This window comes from Heloderma suspectum, chromosome 1 (genome assembly GCF_057233095.1).
Source record: "Heloderma suspectum isolate Gila_16-S chromosome 1, 16-S_ref, whole genome shotgun sequence".
NCBI classification, from domain to species: Eukaryota; Metazoa; Chordata; class Lepidosauria; order Squamata; family Helodermatidae; genus Heloderma; species Heloderma suspectum.
This window is the reverse complement of record NC_139458.1, coordinates 175,460,476-175,481,811: the sequence shown is the minus strand read 5'-3', so window position 1 is coordinate 175,481,811 and position 21,336 is coordinate 175,460,476. Positions and strand designations below refer to the sequence as shown.

General features: G+C 43.2%; 1 protein-coding gene across 3 annotated transcripts in view; it reads right to left on the bottom strand.

Moving 5' to 3' along the window:
• GALNT13 (polypeptide N-acetylgalactosaminyltransferase 13) overlaps positions 1 to 21,336 on the bottom strand; it is a 328,615-nt gene that overhangs the window by 235,430 nt on the left and 71,849 nt on the right. Inside the window, exon 1 of one of the 3 annotated variants that reach the window (XM_084810989.1) lies at positions 5,710 to 5,865. The exons of the other annotated variants lie outside the window; for them this stretch is intronic. Coding sequence (XP_084667115.1) covers positions 5,710 to 5,722 — 13 coding nt within the window. The 5' untranslated portion in view covers positions 5,723 to 5,865. Of the gene's footprint in view, positions 1 to 5,709; positions 5,866 to 21,336 lie in introns of those variants that run through there. 3 annotated transcript variants of the gene reach the window in all.

The following is a 21,336-nucleotide window of genomic DNA, read 5'->3' as shown; positions in this document are numbered from 1 at the left end:
TCTACTTCATCGTAAGTATAGCCGGGAAAACGAGCTATAATCAGGGAGATGGGATCAAACTATCAGGTCAATACAGCACAGAAAAAGGGCAAATCTGAAATGCTGTCTATCCCATAACTTCTTACTACTATCTAGGTGACAGACTTGTTGTTTAATGAGAATTAGGGTTGGGAGTGCTGTCTATTTCAACGTATACACCCTGGCACTGAAACCATTACTAGATGCATGTCTGACATTTTCAATGACAACAAAAATCTTCCTTCTGTCTAAGGGGTATAGGACTTTTCACCAGGCTCTGGTGAAGGATGAATAATCAGAGTGCTGTACATCCTTTCCAGTCCATGAGCCATTATCTTGTAGAATGCATTGAGCAGACAAAAATATAAAAAGCACAGTACAAACACACACAACTATGTTGTCTTCCCTGCATTTATTTATCCCCAAACAGAATTTCTGCATCTTCTCTCAACAGCAGCATTCTTCAACACTTACTTCTTGGCATTTATCCATGTGCCTTTATAATGCATAACCATCAAATCCTCTGAAAACATCCCACGGCCTTCATAAAGCACAGTATTTTGATTGCTGAAGTGCGAAAAGAAAAAGGAAAAATATACAGCTCTTTTCCCTTGTCTTTCTCTTCATGCTAGGCTTTTATCTTGTAAAGCTAACCACTTAAAGCTATGTTTCTGATTATGAATCTTATAACTGCAATTAACCAGCCCAATCTTAAGACAATTATAACCAACACATTCTGTTGTGGCCATACCGTTGTGGGCAACCTTCAAACAGTTAAAGAAGAAAATCGCATTATTTAATTGTATGCTCATAGGAGCATGCATAATCTGCTTGTGTTATTCTATACACTGGCACCACTTTTTCATATTACCATTAATGGATTGTGTGCCCAGTAGGATGGGTATTCTGGTCCATGTCAGTTTCCTGCATATTCAATCATAAATCCATTCTATCCCCTTTTGTGCGATTTTTTTGAAATGCACAAAATACATTGTTGTATACATTTTCCCTAAAGTACACATTTCTGTTTACATTTCCCCCTAAAATATACATTTTGGGATCTGTTTTATGGAACCAAGAACTGCATCATGAAATTCAGAGAAGTGGGAAATGTGAAGCTTGATTGTGTTCCAATTCATGTAATAGCCCAGGAAGTGCAAATTAGGTCAGTTCAATTAAAAATGCAGACCAAACAATGTTTTCCAATCATCCTAGTGCCCAAAGGATCTATAAAGCAGTAGTCCCAAGTCACACTACATTGAAGAGGGCATTAATGGCAGTTCTCAGAAGAATATATTGCATATCAATACTGACCGCCACCAATTTGGATGGCTGTAAAGGGGGATTAGACAAATTCCAGAAAGAAAAGGCTATTCATGGCTACTAGTCCTGATGGTTGTGTGCAACCTCCAGTACCAGAGGAAGTATGCCTTTGTACACCAGTTGCTGGGGAACATGGGCGGGAGGGTGCTGTTGCGCTTGTGTTCTGCTTGTGGGTTCCTGGTCAACAGCTGGTCAGCCACTGTGTGAACAGAATGCTGGACTAGATGGTCTGATCCAGCATAGCTCTTCCTATGTTCTTATGATTCATCTAGCAAGGTAAATCCACAATGATCTAATTCCCCTAATCATATCCTATGATCTGGGCTGCAGTCTTAAGCACACTTACCAGAAAGTAAGCCCCACTGAACAAACTGATACTTTCTTCAAATAAACATGCATAGGACTGCGCTGCAATCAATGTTGATTGAGCAGAGGGCAGAACTACCCAAAATGGCAGCCCTGCATCATGTCCTTCTCCTCTATAATCAAGCAGTATACTTGCTATTGGTCCTGATGTCATCATACTGAACATTTCCTCTCCCAACCAACAGTGAAGCAGAGCCGGAGACATAGAAACAGTCAATATAATTTTCATGTTATGTCTTAAAACATTTATTAGCCACTCTTCAACAACCATAGTTCCCCAAATGGCTTCCAAATTAAAAACCTAAAAATACAAATCTAATAAAGACAATTTGGCAGGCAACTAAAAGTCCAACATAAAATGAATGCACGCTAAAAAGCTTGGGCAAATAAAAATGTTTTCATCTACTACCAAAAGGAGAATAAATAACATCAGGGCTACACATTACAGACAGCTGGCTATAGTCAGAGTTACTTCTTATCCAAGTGATACAACTACCTATAGCAGATCCAGACAGACAAGCTGAAACAATGGCCAAAATATGTTTAAAGTTTCTTTTGTAGTAGAATCCCTACTATCTGCCTGTTTGTTATCAACACTCCAGGGAAACCCATTGCACCGGCAAGCGCTGTTGGCGTTGTGCTAGAGACCATTCACGCTAGTGCAACATTATTTACCTTAGTGGCGGTGCAGAGTTGTATACTGCCCTAGATCTTTATTTTTCACATTCACAATTTTCACCACAGATCCCAGAGATGTGTGTTTGTGTCATTTACCTTCTGGAAACACTTCCCCCTCCCTGTTACAGTCATTTGACTCCTTTTTACATTAAACATCTGCACCCTTTCGCACACAGATAGCTTTAACTACTGAACAAGACCAATTATCCTGAAAGCAAGGGGAAAAAAGAATAATTTCATTGATCTTCGTGCTGATTTTGTCTACAAGTTATGAGAAAACCTTTAACTAGTTACAAGAGGATAGCAGCATAGGACTGAACAAAGAGGTGGGAGGGGGGTGGGGGGAGAGAAAGGGGGGATGAGAAAGTTGTTGAAAGTTGCAAAAATGTGGAATATGTGAAGGGCAAGTATGTCATTTAAAACGATCCTTGGTAACCATGTCAAATGCACCTAGAATAGATGTTAAGTAGGCCACACACCCTAGAGGTTTGAAACCAATTTTACATTTCATCCCCAATACCTTGAATTCAGCACAAAAAGTCATGTACGTAGGAGGCAACTGGGGCATAAGTACTGGGCAGAGCAATCCTACGAAGATGGCAGGAGGCAGAGGGGAGATTCGATGGTGGAGCAACTGCCACAACCAAAGCCCTGCTGGCTCACTGTGGTTAGGTTGGAGTCAGGGTAGGACCCTTTCCATTACTTTCTTTCAGTTTCTTCTTCTCCACCTCCCGCTGACCCTAATAAGAGATCTAACTACATCAGTACCAGGGTGGGCATAGGTTCAGGACCTCTTTGGGGCCGTCTCATGGGAAGGTGGATCCACAGCCTCCCCTCGAATGCCCCATTTGGGGCCCCATCACCGGCAGAACACTACCAGTGGGATCTCAGGCAGCAGATATGATATCCCACTAATGGGACTCCCCTTCTACCCTCCTGGGGAGCCCAGAATTGCTCCCTCAGTCAACGCTGCTCCTTCAATAAACCAGAACATGCCTGGGGCTATAATCCTACACACAGGAAAACGTAATGAGACATGCTTAGTAATCAAGAAAATCCCTAGGTAGAGTAAAACTATAACTCCTCCCCCCCCCCACCCCGAACTGTTCACATGCATCGCTCTGTAACCTTATAAGCATGTGAAATAATTCATATGCAGTTCTGGATTTTGTGAAAGGAGAAACGAAATAAAAGACCTGCTGGTATTTTGGAGAGTAGCAATCCTTTCCAACCCATGGTTTTGGAGATACAGCCACTCCCATATCTATTTAAGTGCAAGAGAGGACAACAGCAGCATCACCGCGGGGGAGAGAGGATGGTAGCATATTGGCAGTATCCAATGATACAATTTCTAAATGTAGCTCATGTGCTGCTTGTCTATACTGGCTGAATAAAATAGAGGAGAATCTTATTTGCAAATAGAAAACATTTCATACATAAAAAAACCTCTAACAAGTAAAACAACTAAAACAGTATCAATCCAGGACAGAGTTTTTTAAAAACTGGTAAAATAAGCTGTAAATTAAGGTGATATTTCCCAAGTAGCACTGGGTACAGAGGGTAAACATAAAGTCATGGAAGTGTCAGTTGTCCCAAGTAAAATGCACAGCATTTTAAAATGTCACAGACTACTTCACAGAATCATCTTAGGCTTAATGAAATTTTGCAAGTCCTTTCAGGGTTAGAAGACTTATAATTGTGGATGAATTTTAATAGAGGAGACTCTGTTATCATTAGACTAGAACCATGAGTATCTCTACACCAGCCTAAAACCCTGCATTTAAAAGGGGGCTTCCTGCTTCTGTTTTAAACACAGGATCACAACAGACTCCCTTTACATGTGCTTCCTTCCCCCCTCCTTTCCCCCCTTATATGAGTCTTCCATATGGTTCATTATACAGCCACTAGATGGCACTGTGGTCTAGCTCCTCTTATTGTGGCTTTTCCTTTTTTATGAGGGAACTCAAGTGGAATTCAAATGCTGTAATTTGATAGCTCATTCTTTCCAATCTTTTAAAAAATGTAATAAAGGTCATTTGGTGCGGGAGATGCCCTGGAGGTTAACCATGTCATCTAAAGGACCTGCAAACTTCTGTGAGTAACCAATCTCAATAGCAGGATAAAAGCTCCGTGTGAAGAAGCCCCAAGTCTAGTCTAAAGAACTGGGAGCAACCAAGAATTCTCATTAGTCAGAATCAAAATCCCAAGAAACAGGCTTAGTTAGGACAAGACAGATGCCCTTTTACAGTGGCCACACCCAAGTTCTGAGAACTCCCTCCCAACAGAGGCTCATCTTGCTCCCTTCTTCATGGCATTGGCGTGCTTCAGGCATAACACTAAACTATGGTTTCTGGGAATGAGTCTGCATGAGCCTGAGGTTTTCACATTCCCCGCTCCATTTTCCTCCTTCAGGAGACAAAAACTTCCTCTTTAGAACTAACCAGAGCTCACACATCATATGAACAGTAATGACTGGACAATAGGATAGACTCATCTAATGATATTGTGGAATTTCCATCATCACACCAGTGATTATACTTTTATATCAAGCACTGAAACTTTAATTTGGAAAAAATGAAACTTTTATGTTTTAAAGGCATTCTGAAATCTCTGTCCCTCAGGAAAATGTGGACAGTATGTAAAATAATGTCAGAAATGATCTCCCAGAATTAATGTAGAGAAACAGGGCAAAATTAAATAAACTGTTACATATGAACTACTCCCCGGGCCTTCCTAATGACATAATAATGACATTATTTGTGGAGATTATCAGTGGCTACTTTGCTGAAGCCAGAAAAGGGATTTATTAAAGCTGTATTAATCCATCAGTTTAAAATGCACATCTTTTCTGAGTAGGCTTCTATTTTTTGTTGCAACAAAATTTTAAGGCTAATTGTTAAAAACTATATACTAGTTAATATTTTTGTCCTATTCATCAGTAGCAAAAGAAACAGTCTCCCCAGCACTTCAGTCTCTCCATCTGCTACAAGTAATTAACTGTGCCTCTCCACAAATAAAAACCTACAAGACTGTACTTTTCAGAGTGTCTCATCATCTTGCAAAACCTCTGACTTTCAGCTTATAGCAGACCTTCTGGCTATATAATTTGAGAGATGAAAACATTCTGCTGTTGGATATCCAATTTGACCGATTCCATGATGAATTTGAAATTCAGAAAATCCTGGAAAGATTGAATTTAGTGGATATTTTTCTTTAATTCTTCTCATTCACATTTGCTTAGCAGTAGTCTTACAAGTAGAAGCTAGTATGCAATGTATTATTGTGTGTAACACTCCAAGTTATATAAAAACAAATGTAACTTACCAAATAACAACATCTAGAAGGATACATTTTTCAGCCTGTTCCATTGTGGTAGAACCTTCACCCCCTTGGTGGCAAATTCCACCCACACTGTATGACTCAGTGATGGCATAGAGCTGTTTCTGAGAAGCTCTTCAGAAGCCTCAGCATCACAGTTCTGAGCAGGTTTAGGCCCTAAGCCATCAGGTAACAGAATGCAGGGACCTGGCTGTCCATCCAAATGACCCAGAAGCAGCTACATGGTCAGAGTTGGATAGAAGTCAAAGTCCAGAAAAACAAATATGGGGCAAAAGGCAGATAAATAATCAAAGTCAGGCAGAGCTCAAAATCCAAGACAGCAATAGAAGATCGGGAAGGTCAGCAGCAGGTGTAGTCAGTCAGGCAGAAGTAAAGAAATAAGACAGAGATGGAAGAGAGCCCCAAAGCCCTTCTTGTATTAACTTGGAAAACTATCAAGTTGTTCCAAAAACAAAAACAAAAATCAGGGGGAAAAAATGAACATTTTTCCGAGTTAATACAAGGACTCAGAAAAACGTCCAATTGCAGTCTGGGTAGTGCACTTTTGGTGCAGGAGGTAATGTGCTAAGCCTGACTTCTGAGAGCCCCAGTTTCTGACTTCCTTGGAGCATTACGCAGCAGACCACTGTCCTGATGGAAATACTTAAGTTACTCATACCCCTAGCAACACTGAACATAAACCTTGATACTCCTGATCATCAATGTTTGACCTCATCTCTGTGTTCGGGCCCTTTGTGGGCACGAACAAATATCATCTTATTGCTAAAAGCCTCAGCAAAAGATGATATTTCACTGTCCTCCTATCCACACGTTCACTATTCATTCCAAGGAAAGAAAGAAACCACTGATTTTTCACAGCAATGGTTTAAAAACAGTAATTTTAAGGAATTAGTCTGTATTGTTATACTGTGGTTTTAATGTTCTATATATTTTATATTGTTTTATTGTGTGCTCCTTGGTTTTAATTTTTGTGAACCTCCCAGACAGCTTCGGCTATTGGGTGGTATAGAAATAAATAAAGAAGGAAGGAAGGAAGGAAGGAAGGAAGGAAGGAAGGAACCATGGTGAGCAACTCTAATGAGAAAAGGAGTCCAAGGTGGGTGGGAGTTTTTAAAAAAGGAAATTCTAAAGGCACAATTACAAACAATTACAACAAGAAAAAAAGGCGGAAGACAACAGAAGAAGCCAATGTGGCTTCACAAAAAGCTTAGGGATGACCTGAAAACAAAAAAGGACACATACAGGAAGTGGAAGGAAGGCCAAGCAACAAAGGAAGAGTACAGGCAGGTAGCACAGAATTGCAGGGATGGCGTCAGGAAGGCTAAAGCTGAGAATGAGCTGAGGTTAGCGAGGGATGCTAAAAGCAACAAAAAGGCTTTCTTCAGATACATGCATAGTAAAAGACAGAGGAAAGAAATGGTGATTCAACTATTAAATAAGGATGGCAAAATGATAACAGATGACAAAGAAAAGGCAGAAGTGCTCAATTCCTACTTTGGCTCAGTCTTCTCCCAAAAGAGGGTCTATGAGCCCCTGGCAAAGGCGAAGTACAGGCTGAAGGGGCAGGATTGCAGCTTGAGATCGATAGGCATAGGGTCAAGGAACACCTCATTACTTTGAATGAGTTCAAATCTCCAGGGCCAGATGAACTGCATCCTAGAGTAATCAAGGAACTGGCAGAAGAACTCTCAGAACCACCTTCTATTCTCTTTGAGAAATCATGGAGGACGGGGGAAGTGCCAGATGACTGGAGGAGGGCTAATGTTGTCCCTATCTTCAAAAAGGGCAAAAAGGAGGAACCTGGGAACTACAGACCAGTCAGTCTGACATCAATCCCTGGGAAAATTCTGGAGCAGATGATAAAGCAATCCATCTGTAAGCACCCTGAAAACAATGCAGTGATTATTCAAAGCCAACATGGATTTGTCAAGAACAAATCCTGCCAGACGAATCTGATCTCATTTTTTGATCAGGTAACCTCCCTTGTGGACTGTGGGAATGCTGGGGACATAATATACCTCAACTTCAGCAAAGCTTTCGACAAAGTGCCCCATAATATCCTGATGAGCAAACTAGCTCAAAGTGGACTAGATGAAACAACGATCCGGTGGATCCATAGTTGGCTACATGATCGGACTCAAGGAGTGCTTCTCAATGGGATCTTTTCAAACTGGGGAGAAGTAACGAGCAGGGTACCGCAGGGCTCAGTCCTGGGCCCAGTACTCTTCAACATTTTTATTAATGACTTGGAGGAGGAGGTGCAGGGAATGCTGATCAAATTTGCAGATGACACAAAATTGGGTGGGATAGCTAATACCTTGGAAGACAGAAACAACATTCAAAATGATCTTGATAGGCTGGAGTGCAGGGCAGAAGACAACAGAATGACATTTATAGGGATAAATGCCAAGTTCTGCACCTAGGACAAAAAACCAAATGCACAGTTACAAGATGGGGAATACCTGGCTCAAAAATACTACAAGCGAGAAGGATCTTGGAATAGTCGTAGATCACAAGCTGAATACGAGCCAACAATGTGATGTGCCTGCAAAAAAGGCAAATGCTATTTTGGGCTGCATTAATAGAAGTATAGCTTCCAAATCATGTGAAGTACTAGTTCCCCTCTACTCAGCACTGGTTAGGCCTCATCTGGAGTACTGTGTCCAGTTCTGGGCACCACACTTTTAAGAAGGATGCAGACAAGCTGGAGAGGGTTCAGAGGAGGGCAACAAAGATGATCAGGGGACTGGAAACAAAGCCCTATGAAGAGACACTGAAAGAACTGGGCATGTTTAGCCTTGAGAAGAGAAGACTGAGGGGAGATAGGATAGCGCTCTTCAAGTACTTGAAAGGCTGTCACAGAGAGGAAGGCCAGGATCTCTTCTTGATCATCCCAGAGTGCAGGTCACGGAATAATGGGCTCAAGTTACAGGAAGCCAGATTCCGGGTGAACAGCAGGAAAAATGTCCTGACTGTTCGAGCAATACGACAATGGAACCAATTACCTAGGGAGGTAGTGGGCTCTCCCATGCTGGAGGCATTCAAGATGAACTGGACAGCCATCTGTCAGGGATGCTTTGACTTAGATTCCTGCATTGAGCAGGGGGTTGGACTCGACGGTCTTATAAGCCCCTTCCAACCCTACTATTCTATGATTCTATGATTCCACACACCAGAGCCTGAGCCCAGTGCAGAGGATACAGATGGAGGAGATACTGTAGAGCAGCATTCCACAACTTGGTGCCCTCCTGATATTTAGGACTTCAGCTCCCATCAGCCCAGCCAGCACAGCAATAGACAAGAATGCTGGGGGTTGTAGTCCAAAACATCTGGAGGGTACCTGGTTAGGAAAGCATGCTGTACAGCTTTGTTGATGTCAACATACCAGTAATTGGAATTGACAAGAAGATCATTACAAAAACATTCTGGTAGATTGTGCGCTGCAGTATTGGAGGGCAATGGGATATACAGGCTTTTTAAAAATAGTCCATGAAATGGTGAGCACATTGGGGAAGGGTTAGTGCTATTGTTCCGCATTTTTCTTTCTTCTTAAAACAGTAGGGTGACCTCTCCTGTGCTTCAGGAAAGCTTGATCTTAACCCCCCCCCAAAAAAACAAAATTACTTTTAAAAGGCATATAAAACATCACATTAAAAGTAGCAGCAGCAGAGGCAGTAAATACATCACATCTTCAGAGATGTCTGAGCTTTTGCTGTCTGAATGTTTTTTTAAAATGACTTTTTTAGAACCCCAGAAGCAACTGAATAAATACTGTACCTCTCAGAGGAAAGATATTTGCAACTCCTGCAACAACTCTCTCTTCTCTCCCCATTCCTTTTTCCTTGTGCGTCATGTCTTCTTAGATTGTCAGCCTGAAGGCAGGGACTGTCTAACTGATTATATGTAAGCCACTCGGGGAGCCTTTTTGGCTGAGCAGCAGCATACAAATACTTCAGACAAATATAAATATTTATAAACAAATGGCTCTGCATTATTTGTACCAAAATGCCATAATTTGGTAGGGCCCTGGACCTAGGGCTCTCCTACAATATGAGCAACATACAAAGTTCTGCAGAGCTTCACCGTAAACACCAGCTCCACATTGTAAGAGCTGCACTGTCCTTTTCTTTGGTACTGCGAATGTTACGTCCATGCAAAGGCAGACCATCTCAATTCACAAGCCAATAAACCTCCACATGACCTGAGTCCCTGGGTCAGATCCATGGTCTCCATCCCACCTTGTCTCTACCCCACTCTCTTTTAGGGCAATAGTACCACACACTTGCTTCTCAGGTAAGTAAGGCTTTAATTTCTTCACAGACTGTTACAGGTAAGCAGGTTACAGGAAAGCCTTCATTGGGCTTTCCTCATTCTCTGGTTAGCTGTTATTCCCCCTCTTCTTGTTTTCCTGAGTACTTCCTAAAATGGCCAGTCCTCTGGGATTATGGAAGAGAACCCATCCTGGCTAGTAGCTCCTGGCTGGTAATGGCCCTATGGCCGTGGCTTGCCCTTAACTGGGCTCCATTCCATTCTTGTCCAGGCTGCATCCCTTTTGGTTGACAGACAACCTTCTTGCTCACTCTGGCTGTGAACCTTTCTAAGCAAAGGCCACCAACCTTTCCTGCTCACTACCATCCTGTGCATTCCAACATTCCCTTCCAGCTCCTTTTAGCCCCCATTCCTTAGAGCGGTGGCAAGTCTTCTCCCCTGATTGTTATGACTCTTCTCTGACCCGTGGAGGCTACCCTGCCTTCACCAATGGTGTCTCCTCTCTTTCCAGCTCATTCCACTTTCAGTCCCCCTGTGCTTAGGAGTGCTGGGTTGGAGCCATAGCCACACCTGTATATGCCCCACAGTGATCATTTGTGGTAACTGTCTATACATCAAATTCCTCTGTCTGGATTTGGAGTGAAACTTTATGAGCTTTTGAGCAGGCTCAGAAGAAGCCAAATTTTTCCCAAGAACTCTCCAAAGCAGAAACATTACCTCATCTGACCATTTCTCTCCTCTACCTTTTCCTGTCTTACCAAACTTATCAAGAATTGGGGGAAGGGGGCTGGAAAACAACAGCTGAGATAGCTTGCAAAAGTTAAGTACCTTCCTTCAGTTTCCAGATCTCTGCACTGGAGGCTTCTAAGCATGCTCAAACACATTGTCAATGGCCATGCTGGGAACTGTATTGTTTTGTTTTAATACTCCAGATTATTTTATTTATAAATAAAGTATTTATTTAAATGCATCTTTTGAGTCCTAAAAAGGACCCCCCAAGTGGTTCACACTTTAAAGTGAATTGGGCCTTTTTCCCTACTGCAGGTGCAGGGGCACCAATCCAGATCAGGGCCACAGCAGAGGCAAAGAGTTAAAAAAACAACAACAACAACCCTACCCCCACTCTATGATCCCAATCCAGATCGGGTCCCGAACACTTATTTTTGGGTAAGAAAAAAAATCACTGACATAGATGCATGCTACACATTAAAGGTGACATGTAGTCTGGCTCTATATTTTATACTTCAAGGATAGCTGTATATCAGGTACTTATTCTAAATGTATTGGGTTGGATCCTAAATTTTTGCTCTATGAATGGAAGGAGCATCTGTTCACAGAAGGAGAGTTCTGCTCATGAAAATGCACCTTCTACTCATGGAAAGACCCTTTCTGTGAGTACAACTCTCCATCTGTAAATGAAGCAAAAGTAAGGATCCAGGCCATGCCATCATCCAACACAAAATGCTAAAATCAATTCTGCACTGTTCTAATAATTAAATAGATATATTTTCTTCTAGTAGCTCTCCTCCATGACAAACTATGCACCAAGTAAAGAAAATAACTTGCATTACTCTTTGTAACAAGTTCCCTCTGCACAGTGTTATTAAAATAAAAATACTTTGCTATCACTAGCCTCTAATCTCTGTAAGGGCAGACATACCTCCTCATTAGGTTTCTGACTATCCCCTGAAAAATCACTCTTAGTACCGGCCTGAAGCTAAAAGACTACATAAAAGTCCTATTCACACAACAGGGCTCTGCCTCCAACTATATAATAAATACACGTACAAGAGGAGGCACCAGGCACTTCTCCCCACCGTACATGCATCTGGAGGCATGTCTGTAACCAGCCATGCACATGCAAACATACATAACCAGCACTCCAAATGAGCAGGAATTCAGCTTCTTCAAGATTCTCTCTATTTTTCTCGATTGCATGGAGTTCTGCATAGGCATACTGTGGACATTCAGTTATTCACAACATTCAGATAAGAGCAATTTCTTGTAGGGTGGGCCAATTATCTGCACCCTCTCAAATGATATAAATTTGTGTGGTAAAAAGGGGGTCTAAAAGAAGATGTCTGAAAGATCATGAAAATGGGTTATCATGAGAATGTGGAATCAACACAGGTTACAGCAGGGAAACTCCATCTTCATACTGTCAGAACAATGACATCACATACAGTAATTTGCATTATTTCCATAAGTCAATCATTTTTAATACTGTTTCACATTGCACCACCTGGAAACATCTATCAATAATCCACTAAATATGCTGCTCAGTCCATCCCTGCAGCAGTAGACTAAAAGCAGTGTTTAAGATGTAAAAGATGCAGTTTCAACCCCCTACTCAGGCTTTGTCCTAATTATTATTTCTGAAAAACAACAGGAACAAATTCCCCCTTAATGCTACTGTGGCACTAGCTCCCATCTACCACTCATAGGTTGATAACTGATGCAGAAGCCTTACTGTAAAGGGAAAATATATTCATTCTCATCTTAATTCCGAATTGTAGTCACTTCCCTTTGTCCTATACAAAATCAGTGGAATGTGAAATTGACTACATTTGATTGCAAGCAGCTCCTTGTCAAGTCAATTAACTTTTAAGGGAAACTTAAAAAAAAAAAGGAATACTAAGGGACATTGCTGAGAGGAGAGGCAGCCTTAAATGCACCCCCTTTCTAAAGTTCTATAGATGCAGATTTATCCATACACACAGAAGCACCCACTCTTTAAAAAAGTCTACAAGCATTATTGCAGCTACACTATATATGTGGATGGGGATGTTCTGTCTTACCTACATTTGAGTGTGCGGCTGGGGATGTATCGTTGAGGTTTTAATTTGTTTGTTTTTATGTTGCATTTAAATTTTAAAAAATAATCTGGATTTTATCGTTTGCTGTTTTGACTGTCTTCTTTTTGGCAGAAAGGTGGAGACAGAAAATATATAAATAAATTCTATTTGCCATGTGCACTATCCAATGGGTGATAGACCTAGCTAACAGGATTATGGGGATTCTTTTTTTTTTTTTTTAAGTATTATATTTTAACATGCCTGGTACCTCTTGAACATAGCAGTAAATATTTAGTAGTAGTCACAGCCCAGTAAAGCAGTGTTTGAGACACTTCACTTCAGATATCACATAACAATTGACTTTGTATCTTTCCCTCTCCCCCCACCCCAGTGAAATGGGTACACAGATTGACTTGATGTTCCACCTTTGACCAGAAAGTGATGCTGTAAAGGTATCAATTTTACTATGATGTCTCAGCACTCACATTACATCTTTTCTGGACTTTTGGAAATGGATGTAGTGTTGGTGAAGTGGTTGTTAGAACGTGAAATGTAGAATTGCATTATAAAAGAACAATGTTTCATTGTGATATTTCAGTGCTCAAGGACGATAACATTACAATGTATTGTGTGTCTTTCATCCCCACATTAACAATTGTGGGGTGAGGTGGTTGAGCTTTCAATCTGAAAAACACAATTCTATCTTACATCTGTCTATCAACTTTCATTCCAATATCTCAGTCTTCAAGGCACATATTGTATTGATATATTTTGCATGTTTCCCCTTTAACAAACAGGTGCACTGTAAAGATGGTATAAGAACGTGAAACAGAAATATGTCCTAACATGCACAGCAAAATTTATTCTGCTATCTCAACATTCAAGGGAGCTATCATGTTACAAATGAATGCTGAACAGGTGAGTAAGCAAATTGAACTAAAAGCTTAACTTCTTTCAGTCAATGATGTTCCATATAAAAATAAGCTATCGTTTAAATGGACAGATGTGTCATCTTTATATATTGTTAAAGAAAAACACCTTAAATTCAAATTGAGTATTCTTTTCCAATATGCTTCAGGCATTTCCAAAATATGCTTTGGGGACAAATTTGTCCATTAAAAACAATCTCAAAGCAACAACAAAAATTACCACTTCATCTTTTCAATGACCCTTTAGTTCAAGCAGGATAGCAGAGCTGATTCAAAGCATGTCTACAAAGAATGAAAATGTTACTTTCCCTGTTCTCTGCCTGCAGACACATTTCATCGTCTGTGGCAGGAGAGAGGCTCCCTCTGAAAATGAAAGATAACATTCACAAAGGCTTATTACATGTACCAAGATATTTGGTGACTTGTAGAAGACAAGTCACTGCATTCAAGACAAGGAGAAGAAAAGGAAAATTTGTCTAATCTACACATTTCTGTTCTCTGCAGTACCAAGGTAGGGCAGCCTTCACCTTTGAGAAAGCACTTCCTCTTGCTTTCAAGCAAGCCCAGTACCAAGTAGAGGAGTTCCCTTGGACACTGGACCATGCCTGAAGCTGGAAAGAATCCTTTCCAACTTGTAGCCCTGAACCAAAAAGACTGTCGGCCATAAACCAAGACCTAGTAAACTCTGACAGGAGAATTGTTACTGAAAAAACACCCAAAAAACTATGTATCGATCCAGGCCCTACTGGTCTCTTTCCTGTTGTTGTTGTTGTTAGGGGTGTACGAAACACACTCATCCATCCGGTTGGGATGTCCGCTGGGGGGGGGGAGGCGATCCATCCCTCCCCCTGGAATCCTCCCTGGCTGGCTGTGCTCCACGGCGAGTCCATGGAGCTGCCAGCCAGGCCCGTCCGCTGCCGGTCTGTGGTCGCAAATGGCATCCGGCATAGCGGACGCCATTTGTGTCCCTGCTTTAGCCGTGATAGGCTACATAAATCTTTACGTAGCCTATCACGGAAAAGAGCAGGGACACAAATGGCGTCTGCTATGCCATTTGCGTCCCTGCTTTAGCTGTGATAGGCTACATAAATCTTTACGTAGCCTATCACGAAAAGAGTAGCGACGCAAATGGCGTAGCAGACGCCATTTGCATCCCTGCTCTTTGCCATGATAGGCTATGTAAAGATTTACATAGCCTATCACAGCTAAAGCAGGGGCGCAAATGGCGTCCACTACGCTGGACACCATTTGCGTCCGCAGACCGGGGCAACGGACGGCAGCAGATGGGCCCGGACCAGCCGGCGGCAGGTAGAGTCCATCCTGGGAAAATGTCGCGGGGTGGCGGGGGGGTAGTCTGTTCCTCCACGGACTCCGGGGGGGCGGATTCTTTAGATTTGCTGCTGGAATTTTGGACGCAAACTGCTCCATAGCACTACAGAGCAGTACAATGGCTAGACTTAGCTTGTTTGCAAGCTAAGTGTAACCCTTTTGGTACTCTGTAGCAGCTACAGAGTTCCCAAAGGGCCAAATTTAGCTTGCAAACTCATTGAAGTCCGTGGCAGATTTCTCCACCATCCCTAGTTGTTGTTGTTGTTTGAGATAGGTAGGCTATCTCACACCTGTACCACTGAGAATGGACATTCACAAGCAAGCACATTTCCCTTCTATAGCCATACTAGAGTGTGACATTCTTCATTTTTGCAAAATACAAAAGGAGTACATCAGGGATGGGCAACAAGCAGCCCCTGCCATCCCTCAGTGCCCTTTCCCCCCAAAAATTATTTTTGAAAATGGCATCTGTAGCAGCTGCAGAGCGCCCAAGCTGCCAAATTTCGCTTGTTTGCAAGCTAAATTTGGCCCTTTGGGAACTCTGTAGCTGCTACAGAATACCAAAAGGGTTACACTTAGCTTGCAAACAAGCTAAGTCTAGCCATTGTACTACTCTGTACTGCTATGGAGCAGTTTGCCTCCAAAATTCCAGCAGCAAATCAGCAACTTTAGGCCTTTGGAGGGGGGGCACCCTATAGACTACATGGTGCCCTGCAGGATGTGATCCACGGTAGGGGTCCAGAGGGCAAAAATGCCCCCCCCCAGACCTCTGGAAGTTGCCCACCCCATGGTACATTCTTAGGGTGGGTCCCAATTGCTCCATACCTGACTAGTTACTGGAGCACTCTTCTTCCAGAGGAAGCCGTAGAAGAAAAGGCAACACTGAGTAGTTATTTTCCAAATTTCCTCAATTTAGAAAAAATATCTGTGCACTGCCAAGGTAGGAACTGTTCCTTAAAAAATGGGCTCTGATACTGTCTAGAAGAATCTTACCCCACCCTATCAATGGCTATTAGCCATAATGGCCATTTGGAACTTAAACATTTAGGGGCAACATGCCGCTTAATACCAGATCCTACAGAATAATAGCAGGTGAAGGCTATTCATGGCCTTCATTTTCTATTTGAGGGCTTCCCAGTTGCATCTAGTAAGCTACTGTGGGAAGCAGGATGCTGGAAAAGATGGACCTTTTGGTCTGTCCAAGCAAGGCGCTTCTCAGGTCCCTGTAACCATATATGCCCTCTTAATCCATTTAATCCAATCCTGTTAATAGAAGATAGCTTTGAATCCAAAGAGCACATCTTAAAAGAGAAAAAAAAAAACTCTTATTTTTTCCAGCACATGTCTATGTAGAAACAAAAAGCCCTTCAAACACACTGAATCTGTCTCTCACATTTGAATGAGAGGGGATAAGACAGATAGTTGGCAGCACTATATCTTGTGGTTTGTAGAAGAAGATAGATATAAAATCTATCTGGTTGCAGAACCATTTCCTCTCTTTCTTTTTTTGATGAAACATACAAAGCTCCTTATTAACTGTGAGGGTGTTCAGCTCCAACACCCTATAAGCTAAAGTCATAACTACTACTAAGAAGGTGATCTTAGTGGTAAACTCTTAGATGGGCAAGTAGCCAGCAACTCAAATGGGGCCTGTAAAGATTGATACAGTGTTACAGTCTCCATCTATGTATTAATAAGGATTAATAAGGGGACCTCTCCTTAAAAGCTAAGGACATTTCAGTGCCTGGAGTGAAACTCTCTTAAGATGCTGGAAATGACCACCACTTGCTTCTTCAGGGTGCTTGTGTAGTGGCCTCTGATCATGCAATCCCCCTGTAGGTATCCTAACACTAGCTTTCTCTTTCGGGGGGGGGGGGGTCTGTACGAGCGATTTCCTGTGAGGTTGCTGAGTTTGGAGGTTGTTCAGGGCACATGACGCTGTGGCCATCCCGCAGCCATCCCAGAATTCTGTGCCAAAAAAACGGTTTTTCTGAGACTACTTTTAGTCCGATTTGTTTTCCTTAATTCGGCTTGCCTGCGCTCCTGTTGCGGTATGCACCAATCCTCCGCATTTAATCCAGCATGATAGCCTTTCCCAGGGGTGTGTGTTATCTTTCACCTGGCTGTGACCTCATTGACCCTGGTCAAGGGGTGTTTCCCCAAGGTTTTCCCAATGTTTCCACCATTGTGTTGTGTTTCCCCAATGTTTCCGCCATTACGCAGCTGGCTGTCAGAGTTCTGAGCTACCTCATGGTATTTACTTCACCTTGCCTACCACTAAACTGGTGGCCATCCCCACAAAATACAGGAGCCCTACGGGCAGCTTCTAACTTTTTCTAAAAAGTAAAGCATAAAAGCGCAATGTCAAAATAGCGCATTAGTGCTACATCATGAACCCAAGGTAAGCGCTTCAGGTTCACCAACCAGAGCTGCCTGTGGACTGTAAACTGTATTGATCTTGGAAATTCAAAGTCATTACTGCTTCAGGGGCTAAGGCTTACACTGCTAAAAATGCCATGGGGTGAGGAATACATATACTCAGTGAGATCGCGGTTCCCAAGGTAGTTACTGGGGAACCCACAATTGTGCATTTAAAAGATATCCCTATCACACAATAGCAAAATACAGCATTTGTGTAGCAATGCCTATACCCCCATAGCACTATAGTGAAATAATGCATTTGAATGGAAGTAGCTATACCTATAGCTATACCTATTCCTATAGCACTATAGCGAAATAGCACATTTGAACAGTAGCTATAGCCCTTATAGCACTACATTTGTAAAGGAGTGTCTATACCTGCTATTCTGCTGCAGCAGTTTTAGAGGAGCAGTAATTTTAAAAACAATGGGGGGGGGGAAATCGGGCATAGTTTGGGGAGGCGGGCACTAACACACACTGGCCAGAGAAAGCAGAAAGGGCAGAAAAAGGTGACAGTGGAAGGGAGAGAACAGGCTCTCTAAGTGCTGCCATGGGTGAGACTCCAGCTGATAGTCACCTAAACAATTTGTGATAAACTGCCATGTGACCTGCTGAGAGCCCCAGGCTAGCTTTGGGATAATCCAGGCTTTCAAGCCCCATGCATCCCCAGACAGAGCAGATTCGACTCCAGTAAAAACCGTAGCAAAGTGGAGAGTGAACTAAACCCATCACCGTGGAGATCCCCCCTAGATCACTGTAGCAGCAAATACACTGAAACTGGTTTTCTACACTAGATTGGTTAACACTCCATGACAAAATATTTGACATGACCCCTGTTGTAAATTACTCAAGTTGAGCAATAAGCAGCAGCTAGTGTTAGTCATTAAACAGTCCAAGGTCAAGAAGCCAAGAGTATCAGTCCGAAGCCAAGGAAACCACATATAGGGACACACTGAAGTCAGAGTCGTTCTGGGTTTGAGAATATCAGAGCCGGGTCCAGGAGCTGGCAGGAATGTTTTCTGCCATGGATGAGCATCAACAATTGCTTCCAGCACCTGAACTGGGTTTGAGGCTTGTCTTTTATGCAGAGGCTGACTGATAAATGAGGCTAGCTGAGTTTAGCTACAGATGTCTTCCGCCTGCTCTTGTGCTAGACCCCTCCCCAAACATTCTCAGGCTGAGGTGTTCTGTGTCCTCCTCCATCCCAAACGGAGGCACAACCTCATCCAAGTAACCTAGTTTGTAGAGTGGTTGCCACTGTTAACTGTTAACTATCCACATTGTTAACTGGAACATTTGCAGCTGAGGATGAGACACAGGTCCTTGATTCAGTAAATCTGAGTGCAACACTAGGTGCCAGGGTTCCTGGGACAATGTTCGGAGTTGGTCAAGAAACAATGACCTTCTGGGCTAACAGTAGGGATGTACGAAACACTTACCTGGTTCCAGTCGGGGCATCCGCTGGGGGGGGAGGCACTCCGTTCCTCCCCCCGGAATCCTCAACGCGGGGGGAGGCGATCCGGTCCTCCCCCCCAGAATCCTGCCCGACCGGCCTCTGCTCTGTGGCAGCTCCGCGTAGCCGCCGGCCAGGGCCATCCACAGCCGGACTTCCGGCCACAGATGGGCTGCTGTGGCCGCTATTTGCGTCCTTCCAGGCTGCCGTGATAGGCTACATAAGTATTTACATAGCCTATCACAGCATGCCCCCCCCAAAAAAAACGGCGTACGCAAATGGCGGCGGCTACGGGGGCCACCATTTGCGTTCCCTATTTTTCGCCGTTCTAGCCTACATAAATTTTTATGTAGGCAATTACAGAGAAAAAAAGTAGTGGGCGCTATTTGCGTTTCTTTCTCTTTTCTTCGCTGTAAAAGCCTATGTAAATATTTATGTAGGCTAGAACGGCGAAAGATAGGGAATGCAAACGGCAGCCGCCGTAGCCGCCACCATCTGCGTACGCGGGGGTTTGGGGGGGGGTAGCCATGATAGGCTACTAAATTCTTACGTAGCCTATCACAGCTGTAAGGATGGCAATGGCAGCTGCAGCAGCCTGGCTGCGGCCGGCCAGAAGACCAGCCGCCGCCGCTGCCAGAACCGCCACCACTGAATCCGCCGCATCCGCCCCAGGTCAGTTCCACCCCGGGGGATTCCGCGGGGGGGGGCAGGAGGCCGTGCCACCACAGATTCCGGGGGGGCCGGATTCTAAAGAATCCAGCCTCACTGGAATCCGTGGCGGAATTCTCTGCCATCCCTAGCTAACAGAGAGCCAACAGAACTACTTCTACCCATAGTTTGTATCTTCCATAGGACACTGGATATTAGTCTGAAAGGACAGGTGCGTGGACTAAATTCTCAGCCACCATCTTGCTAGCACATGCACTCCCATACAGTGAGCACATTTAATATAGCTGGTTATTTGCTGGAGAAGTAAACAGATTTATACACAATTCCCCATGATTTGAAGAAAGATGCAATATCCATTCCGTTCCTCCAAGTCTATCTGCTCAGCCAGTCTGCACTTGTATTTGATACTCCAGACATTTATGGATAATTTCTCCTCTGCCCAGTTGGGCATTTTTCATGCCTCCTTTTAAAGTTAACAGACCTTATCCTTCCCTGTCTATGAATGCTCTGGCCAAATTGTTGGTGTTAATTAGAATGCCCTTGTCCTCTATGCATTTCTAAATTTTCAGACTGCCTCCCTGACCACCCTCAGTTCTAGCACGTTGATACGTCTCCTGGTTTCTGATCACTACAGATCCTTAAGCTATGGTGCCATCAGGACAGATCCTTGTGGCAGAAGCCCAGGGCCCCACTCAACAGAAAGAGCAGGAAGGCCCCTAAATGCATCAGGGCTGGTTTACCACTTTTTGAAGTTAAATGCATATACATTACCATCTAAATGGGGGGAGGGGCATAAGACCATTAAATCCAGCGTCTATAATTACCTAACTGCACCACTATTGCCTTAAGCCTGAGGGTGAGCTTCCTAACATCTGGAAGACCAAAATGCAGGGTGAATTCCTGAGGCCAAATCATCTGGAGCTAGCCACCACCATAATGCTTGATTCACATCTGACATGAGTGTACTTGGGAGGTAGAGTTGCTAGGCAATTTGAGTCTAAAAGGGAAGAGAACTCTAGCACAGCCTGGCATGAAAGCCTATCCATCCTACCAAGGCACCATCATGCCTAACAGTCTGACTGGGTACAGGGCACAATCTGACAGGTTAGGTTCTGAATCTTTTCCAGCTGCTCCACTAATAAGCACTTCATTCTCCAGGATGTTGATAACCCCCAGATGTTCTATTTTCTGATTCAGTTTGATGGTGTTCTTTCTCAGTTATCACGAACCTGTAGTCCTGACACTACAAGGGTAAGCACATCCTTGGAACCTGATGAAGACTGGAAAAAATAAATGAGCATCTTGCCCAGATACAGGAATATGAATACTCCCTGTACATTCAAGGCAGCAACCAGAACTACCAGGGCTGTGTTTCCACCAATTTACTCCAACCAGGCTGCGCAGTGATGTCTCTGTGTTTCCATGACGTTGTGGCCATTCAGCACCAGCCCCACATTTTATCACAGAAAAAATGCTTCTTCTGAGACTGGCTATAGTCTGACATTTTCAGCTTACTTCGGCTCCATTACTAACCTGTTTCCACAACCGCACTGGGTTCAGTATCATAGTCCTGCCCATGGAGCGTGTAGCCCGGCCTTTGTGGGTCTGTCACTCGTGACCTCAGGAACCCAACCCTTTTCCTTCCTGTTTTCTGGTAGTTTCATCGCCATTTTGGAGCAGGATGCCAAGGGACCAACTTTTACAACATCACTGAAAATAAGCGCTAGAACACTAGTGTGTATAAACT